Source organism: Electrophorus electricus, chromosome 14, assembly GCF_041902795.1.
Source record: "Electrophorus electricus isolate QZ-2024a chromosome 14, ASM4190279v1, whole genome shotgun sequence".
NCBI lineage: Eukaryota > Metazoa > Chordata > Actinopteri > Gymnotiformes > Gymnotidae > Electrophorus > Electrophorus electricus.
In genome coordinates, this window is record NC_137510.1 from 22,454,420 (window position 1) to 22,462,955 (window position 8,536).

Genomic DNA, 8,536 nt, shown 5'->3' on the forward strand with positions numbered 1-8,536 from the left:
GTTTCCTGCCCCGGTTTTGTGTGGCCCTCGGAGGCGGCGCGTGTCCTACGTGGCGCGCCGTGAGATAAGCCCCGCTGCGCGCTCGCATGACCGACGGTGCGAGCCTGTGAAGGTCCCCCCGCCAGGCGCCCCCTTTGTTAGAAGATCGACTGAAACGGTGATGTCGGGAGGAGGCGCAGAAACGCGCAGTGAATGTTCTCTGGTGTGTTCTCGGGGACGGGCCAATGATGTATTTCCCTCTCGGCGTGTCAGAGATGTGTTTGCGGCGGCCCGGTCGGGGGTTCTCCCGCCCTTTCCAAAACCAGCCTCTGCAGCTGCTTCTGATTTTCAGGCCATTCCCAGCTCTATCCCTCCCTCTCTCGCTGCTCCCTCCATCTCGCCCTCTCACCGTCATGCCCCCCCCTCGCTCCAGCAATATTCTCCCAAAAATAGCCCTCAGGTGCTCGCGGTTGTTTTCAGCGTGCCGCTCCGGGAGCAGCTCAGAGCGTATTATCTCAAGAAGCCACTTCTTACTAATCACCCACATTGAAGAAATTCTGTTTCCATCCTTTTTATGTTGGTCCGCAGCACAGACCAACTGGAACCTTTTTATAACCTTGGGTGTCGGACATCAGATGAATATCGCAACGCTTGGCTGAAAACTCAAGCGTCAGACCGAGTGATCGTGCAAACCCGTTACGGGAACCAAGCAAAGTATTAGAGCGTGTGCACGAGTGGAGTCTGACATCAGCTTTGGACGCAGACGCTACAGCGCTGTGATGGTCAGAAATGCAAAATAAATGAACATAACAGTCACCAGAAAGGGTAGGGACGGGTCGCGCTCAAAGCCACACCACGCACATGCAGATTCACGCCACACACGAACACAGAACGTCTAATCCAGGCCTGGAGGTATGCGGTAAACTGAGCTCAGGTCTCATAAAGTTCACTGATCAGTGCTGTATGTTTCGCTAACCTCAGAAAACGGCAGCAGATGGGAAGCGGCAGGAGGTCATCGTTCTCGACTCCAAAAGGAGTAACGCCATCAACATCGGGCTCACGGTCCTCCCCCCGCCACGCACCATCAAAACGGCCATCCTCAACTTCGACGAGTACGCCCTTAACAAGGAGGGCATCGAGGTAACCCGACACCTCCGCCACGCCGGTGGAGGGCTCACGGCTGGACATGCCGCGGTAATCGTACGGCAACGCCGGACATGTGCCTTCAGCTTAAAAGGAAAAACTCAGCATTGGGTTACTGTTGTATTACAGTTCGTAAGGCTGAGAATGCAAAAAAAAAAAAACGAGCAGAAAAAAAAACATCTGCACTCAATATTCCATTTTTCCAAACACTGACTCATGTTTTTTGGGGTTTTTTTTCACTCTTTCTTTCTCATAACTGTCATTATATCGATCACTGACTGATTTAGGAGCATGTGCAGCTGACTTCGTAAAAGCGCGGTACGTGGATGCCGCCCGTCGCTGGGCTGGCGGACACGAGGCGATTGTCATTCAGGCCAAGACAACATACTTCCTCTGGCTTTCCACAAAACAAAGTGAAATTATCCTCCAAAATAACATTCAGCAAGTAGGATTATAACTAAACTTTTCCAGCAATACAGATGCAGTTGTATTATGTTATTAATCAATAAGAATAAAGGTTAGAAACATGTGCATAGTCGTTTCAGATCATAATATCAACCTGATGAAAACCATTATGTTTGTACATGAGTAATGAATCTAATTTTTTCCTTACAAGATGTGCTGTTTCTCATTCCTCACCATGAGGAAGGTGCACAAGAATATTTTGCTTCCTTTGTAAAGAGCTCATGATTCACACCAAGATCCATAATGTAGACAACATTCATACGGGGCCGTTCGTCAACTTTTTCATATGGGTTGTGTTATGCGACAGCCGTGAACGACCCGATAGCTGCAGGATGGATGAAATTGTTGTTTTTGACTGGAAATGTGATTAGCGTTAATGTATTGATGGGTTTCCCGAGGTGTCATTGTTTATCAGTCTGTTGGAGATTTACTAGTGTGATGATGAACTACTTCTGTAACCGGATAAGTGCGTGCCATGACATTGGACCATAATTCATGTACTCCCCTTAGGACCACTCCTTCTTGCTGGCCGACTCTCTCTCTTTTTCTCTCTCTTACTTTCCCATATGCATATACCTCCATGTCATCGCTCTAGAAAATCCTGACGATGATTCCTACAGAGGAAGAGAAGCAGAAGATCCAGGAGGCACAGCTGGCGAACCCCGACACACCTCTGGGAAGTGCCGAGCAGTTCCTCCTCACGCTCTCCTCCATCAGCGAACTGTCCGCCCGCCTGCAGCTCTGGGCCTTCAAGATGGACTACGACACCCTGGAGAAGGTCTGGCCAGCCCACACGGCTCCACCCTCCCACACAGCTCAGCCATTATCTGACGACAGGCACAGGTGGTGGAAGACACTGGTCAGGACACCTGCGGACCAGTCTGAAGCCCATGTCTGTATTCTCTCTCTCTTTTTCTCTCTCTCTCTCTCTCTCTCTCTGTCCTTCTTTCTCTTTCAGGAAGTGGCTGAGCCCCTACAGGACCTTAAGGAGGGCATGAACCAGCTGGAGACCAACAAGACCCTGCGTTTCATCCTGTCCACGTTGCTCACTATCGGCAACTTTCTCAACGGCTCGAACGTGAGTGGCGGCCCCCGGTGCCGGCCCTTGCTGGGGTTCGGCTGGCCTCTTCCTCGCCCGCTTTTAAACGTCATGAAGGCAAAAAATAAACAGCCAGTGGCAAAAGCGTAAAATTGGTTGGTTACGGTAAGCCATCGAACACAGGCAAGAGAACAAAGAAAGTCAAAATCTTGACATGACGTTTGGGATTTGTCCCATTCCCGACATGGAAAACTGCAAGGCAGGCTTGGATGCAGTCCAGCATCTTAGTGTACTCCACCACACTTGATTGAGACGCTGCTAATTACAAGCTAATGGAGCATCCATCAGGATCAGCATGGGAGCAGTCTGCTGCCCCTCTGTGTATTTCAAAGCGTTCTGTATTATTGCTTAATGGTGCTGATGGTAATCTGTTGGGCTGTAGCAGAGTAATGCCCGTAAAGAGCAGAAACGGCCTGTCATTAGAGTCCGTTATTGGAGTGGGTCGATGAGGTCCAGTGTGACTCATTTGTTCAAGGTGGATGTATTTTTTGCCATCGTTTTACTTTTTCCAAAAAGTCCCACTGATGTTCAACCAGAATTTGTACTGTGTGTGTCTGTGTGTGTGACCAGGCTAAGGGCTTCGAGCTGAGTTACCTGGAGAAAGTTCCAGAAGTTAAGGACACTGTCCATAAACAGTCACTGCTGCACCATGTCTGCTCTATCGTCGTGGAGAAGTTTCCAGAGAGTTCAGACCTCTACTCGGAGATCGGAGCCATTACCCGCTCTGCCAAGGTACTGCACAGAGATTCAGAATTATATATACTATAAAGAAATGATGTGTATATTGAGTCAGAGCTCTACAGATGTTCTAGAGCTCTGCACAGACCATAAAGTGGGAAATTCCACCGCTGGAACAACAGTAAAGCTTTCTTATTGTCAGCCATCGTTGGCACCTTAAAACGGGGTTGGCGTAAGGTTGGCAGTTAACCAAGGCTGTCCAGCTAGCAGGCCGCTCACACCAAAGTCCTTTCGGCTCGTACTGAGGAGCGCGATGCTGTTGGCTTTGTAAGTGCACAGCAAGCTCCTGGCCTGCTGCCCCTCAGGTGGACTTTGACCAGCTGCAGGACAACCTGTGCCAGATGGAGCGGCGCTGCAGGGCCTCATGGGACCACCTGAAGGTCATCGCCAAGCACGAGATGAAACCGGCCCTGAAGCAACGCACGTCCGACTTCCTGAAGGACTGTGCAGAGAGGATCATCATCCTCAAGATTGTGCACAGGCGCATCATCAACAGGTGCGTGCGCGTGCTGGTGTGTGTGTGTGTGTGTGTGTGGCTGAGGTTCCTATCTGAGCGATCCTTTTGGCCGGCAGGTTCCACGCGTTCCTGCTGTTCCTGGGCCACCCGCTGTACACTGTGCGGGAGGTGAGCGTCCTCCGCTTCTGTAAGATCCTGAGTGAGTTTGCGCTGGAGTACCGCACCACCCGCGAGAGAGTGCTGCAGCAAAAACAGAAGAGAGCGAACCACCGAGAGAGGAACAAGACCCGTGGCAAAATGATCACTGATGTGAGTGCGCCCTCTGCTGGTTGGCCCTGTTCACAGTGGAATGTCCTGGCGGAGTGTGTCCCAGGCTGTGTTCTAGTTGGAGTCCTGTTGCTCGGCCACCAGGTGGATCCGTCGGTCGCCGAGAAACTTGATTCTGAATCCGCTCTAGAATGTATACCCACGGTACCATTAAAAATGTATGGTTGTGTTTGTCTGGAAGAAACGTACATATACATAACTTCAGACTCACGAATCCAAGTGATCTGCACGTCCAGAAATCGGAACTTATGGTGACAGTTGGGCCCTTGCGCTTTCGTGTAATTAGTAGCAGCGCACCTTCGATTCCCAGCAAACTCAGTAAACCTGATCTATTCCTGCCTATGTCAGAACGGGTTGCCGCTGCCAGCAAACAGGACAAACTATGTAAAAGTACGTAACTAATACCGCAGCGGCCGAAGCCATGCAGCCGGCTCAGGGCTCCGCCCACTCTCATACGGGCCTGCTGAAGTATCTCTCTCTGGGAGAGTGAAGAGGAGAGGAGGAGGCGCTCCGCAGCCTGTTTGGCTTGGCAGGGGACTCCCGCATTTAAGAGGGGCCCTAATTCAACCTCAGTGTGAAAATCCAAACCTCCGCGCGGCCCCAGAGGAGACAGATTGGAAAGCAGGGTCGAGGGTTGCGTTGCGTTATAACCGCAGTCGGCGCAAACCAACGCGCCACACGCAGTTGCCGTAGAACTGCGTTGATCGGGTCTCCGTTAGGATAGAATTCGCCGTAGAAATACTTCAGAACCCCTTTTTTTTGTGTGTAGGTTGCATATGCCTTTGTATCCATTTTTTGTGCTTCTGTTTCTCTTTTGTCATTCCCGGATGGCTGCAGCTCACCTGCAGTTTTGTTTTGTTGTTTTTGTTTTTTTTTGTTCTGTCTTCTGTCATGTTTCATGTCTTCGTTTCTTCTCCATAGAGCGAGGATGAAGAAAGCGGCGAGGTAGGCGTGCGTCCGCGTGCGTCTCCAGGCGTCCGCGTGCGTCTGCGTCCTTTGCGCATGTGGCCGTTCATCTTAGCCCCCTTTGCGTGTTTACACTTCACTAACGTGGCTGGCCTTTGTCTCGCGGTCCGGTCCGGTCCGGGCCTGTAAGAGGTGTCTAAAGATATGGCCCTCGGTAGAGGGTGCCGACGTCGTACTGACTGTGATGGAAGTGCTGAAGTCCTGCACCGGCCCAAACCTAACTACATCACACGCACACGCGCACCTTCATCAGCGGAGAGGAAGCTGAGGGCAGGCCCACGTGTTTGTGATCTCCTTACATGAGCTGCGAGAGGAGTTATTCGATTGTTATTCGTCCCTCTCCCATAGCTTGCCACGGTTCACAGGAGGATCGCCATGTGGAAGCTACAACTTATGAAGCAAATGTCGATATTGCTGTTCATATTATCAGTGGGATGGTAGTTAAAAACACACCATATTATTAGTCTACTGTAGGTGAAAGTGCACAAATAGCAAACAAATAGCAGTGCACAGTCACCTTCAACCTAAAACTTTGAATTTACTGAAAAATCTGGTAAGATTTCATGTCGCCACCAATGATTTTGTGTCTTAACAAAGCTTGACGGGCAGTTTACAGTGCATGCCGGAAACGGAATGGTCTCTGACAAGTTCCTGCATGGAGTTGTTCTGCATCACTGACCAAACACCTTCCGGTTGAAAACTAACCTGCCGTTTCACAGCGACTGGAGGGCAGGGGTGTGTTCCTGAGAGCCCTCCGCAGAAACAGACAGGCGGGGTCTAACGTGTCGCCTCTGCTCCTCAGAGCGGAAAGTTTGCAGGCACGTCGGCAGAGGGCCACGAGTCTCCGCCCCAGGGGCTAGGCTGTGACGAGGACGTAGCAGAGCACGAGCAGATGACCGCAGTTCTGCGCGGCAACCTGCAAGGCGGCGACAGCACCGGCTCTGTCCTGCCAGGCCTGCGCACACGAACCAGAGCCAGCCGAGGTGCTTAGAAACGCCTTTGCTTACCGCTCGCCGAGTTATTCCTATTTCAAATTTGTCAGTGTCTTTGGAAAACTGTGGCTTTTTTAAAGCTCAGGTGGTTTCTTTGTTCCTCCAGGTCGCCTGGGACTGTGGTCCTCGGTCAGCGAGGACGCGTCCAACTGCATAGAGGACACGGCGGACGAGATCATGGAGCGCATAGTGAAGTCGGCGACTCAGGGGCCCAGTCAGCGCAGCCAGCCTCGTGAGAGGAGACGCTCCCGAGCCAATCGCAAGTCTTGTGAGTCCCACCCAACGGACGTGGGCCCAGCCCTCGGCCTATCACAGCCAATGCGGCTACACCGAGTCTTCTCCGTATGAGCACTATTGTACATAATGGTGTGTAAATGGATGATGATAACCTCTCTTTCTCCTTCTGCAGTAAGAAGAACACTGAAGAATGGGTTAACCCCAGATGAGGCCCAGGCACTGGGACTGGCCAACGGCTCTGAGATGCAAGTGTGAAATATGATAGACTCTAGCAGCTCAGGGTCTCAACACACACCAACCCACACACACACACACACACACACACACACACACACACACACACACACACACACACACACACACACACACACACACACACACACACACACACACACACACACACACAGAGAAAAGGGATATCGCTCTACCCGTCACACGCAAAACCAGAACTTGGATCCTGCAGCAACAGATTACTAATGTAAAGAATGATTTTAAACTTGACATTTCCTAACAATTTTACCACTTTTAATGCATTTTTAGAAGACAAGCACAGTGGGCATCGGTTGCTGTTTAGCCTTCTTGTGCACAAACCTCTTGAGAAACACATATGCGCGCGCACACACACTCACTCATACTCACACACCCTCTTAGCCCTATAACTGAAGGACTGTCTAGTTATCCTCTATGGAGACAAACTTACCACTGTGGCCTTGAGAGTGAACCCAAAGAACTGTGCTTCAGACAAGGGTGGACACTCTCGCCCTCGACCTTGACCACAGTCAGGTCCAAACTGCAGTGACCAGTAGCACCTTCAGCATTCATGCCCAACAGAAACTGTGGAGCACAGATTGATAAACCACTGAGGTAGACATCAAAACATGAGTCTCCTCTCTGCACTGCTGTGGTATTTTTTGTTGGTTGTTTGTTTTTTTGGGGTTTTTTTTTTATCACTTGCCATGCATGTTTTTAAATTTGATAAACAGGACGGAATCCACAGAAAGTGGAGTCTGCACTGGCTTAGTGTTGGTCAAGGCTACAGGACCTTCTGCATTTGTGCTGTGTGACCGCAGTTGAAGCAACGCGGCTGTGATCCTGGCTACACTTCCACGCGCAGCTTAGTCGCAGTCCAAGAGCAAGAAGAATTTTTAACAGAGGGTTCACCATGCTGTGATCCTCAACGTACCCTAAAAGTAAGAGGCAGGAAAGCGTAGGCCTTGGCTGTGAGCATTTTAACGTTCAATCCTGCCTAAATATAAATCACAAATATTTACGTTTTCATCTGCTATTCAATGACCCCTGACGGTTACACACATGAAGTTCAATGATGTTTGGCTAGTGCAAAGTGTGCCTTTCGGAGTTGTCCAGAGGGGCTGGTCTCTGCAGCACAACAGCACACTGGATTTGGATGTTTGGTGGGGGGCGGGGCACTCGTGTGAGATCATGTCAGCCATTCCGAATGAGTCCAGAGGATCCTAAAATGCACCACACCAGGTTTATCCCGACAATCCACACAGCGGTACTGCTCTACATGTCCACTACAGACCCCAGTGGTACTTCCCAGCACCTTACTCTGTGTCACATGGAAACACAGAGGCATTTCGAGTATTAACAAAAAGTATGCATTTCTGTTTTCGTCTGACGCCTTCTCAGATAACTGAGTACTGTAATATGGAAATGAACTAGAAACGTATAGAAACCAGAGGCAACTCGAGAAAACAAATGCTGTACAATTGTGTAAATGACACTTTAGTTTTTATTTTTGTGTCTGTGTTTCATTTGTATTTTGTATAGATTAGTATTATAGGTCAGAAGCAGTGTTATTCTGTGAAAATTGTAATTTAAGAGAAAATTAAGCAAGCCATGCATGGTTCGATGAGAAAAATGAGAAACGTTCAGAAGGCGTATGACAAAGGGAGTCTGTGACATTGGTTTCAATGCTCAGTGAAATATTGCTTTTGTCATGTTTAATGTTTTTACGCTGTACAAACTTGAAACATGTTTGGTCAATGTAATCCAACCCTTCACATCTGCTCAGAACCCTTCAATATCGTTGCACTTAAGTCCTCAAAAATGAATAGACTTAAACCCATTGCTGCAAGTGCCATAAAATGTGGGTATTGAATGAGTACCTAG

The 8,536-nt window shown here is 49.6% G+C and overlaps 1 protein-coding gene across 6 annotated transcripts in view; it reads left to right on the forward strand.

Moving 5' to 3' along the window:
• fhod3b (formin homology 2 domain containing 3b) overlaps positions 1 to 7,299 on the forward strand; it is a 93,024-nt gene extending 85,725 nt beyond the window's left edge. For 5 of the 6 annotated variants that reach the window (XM_035531177.2, XM_035531178.2, XM_035531181.2 and 2 more), the window contains 10 exons: positions 961 to 1,119; positions 2,183 to 2,365; positions 2,546 to 2,665; positions 3,257 to 3,418; positions 3,730 to 3,920; positions 3,998 to 4,190; positions 5,130 to 5,153; positions 5,977 to 6,157; positions 6,273 to 6,434; positions 6,576 to 7,299. In XM_035531177.2, coding sequence (XP_035387070.1) covers positions 961 to 1,119; positions 2,183 to 2,365; positions 2,546 to 2,665; positions 3,257 to 3,418; positions 3,730 to 3,920; positions 3,998 to 4,190; positions 5,130 to 5,153; positions 5,977 to 6,157; positions 6,273 to 6,434; positions 6,576 to 6,658 — 1,458 coding nt within the window. In that variant the 3' untranslated portion in view covers positions 6,659 to 7,299. The remainder of the gene's footprint in view (positions 1 to 960; positions 1,120 to 2,182; positions 2,366 to 2,545; positions 2,666 to 3,256; positions 3,419 to 3,729; positions 3,921 to 3,997; positions 4,191 to 5,129; positions 5,154 to 5,976; positions 6,158 to 6,272; positions 6,435 to 6,575) is intronic. The other variant, XM_035531179.2, reaches the window with a different exon arrangement.
• The last annotated feature ends 1,237 nt before the right edge of the window (positions 7,300 to 8,536 follow it).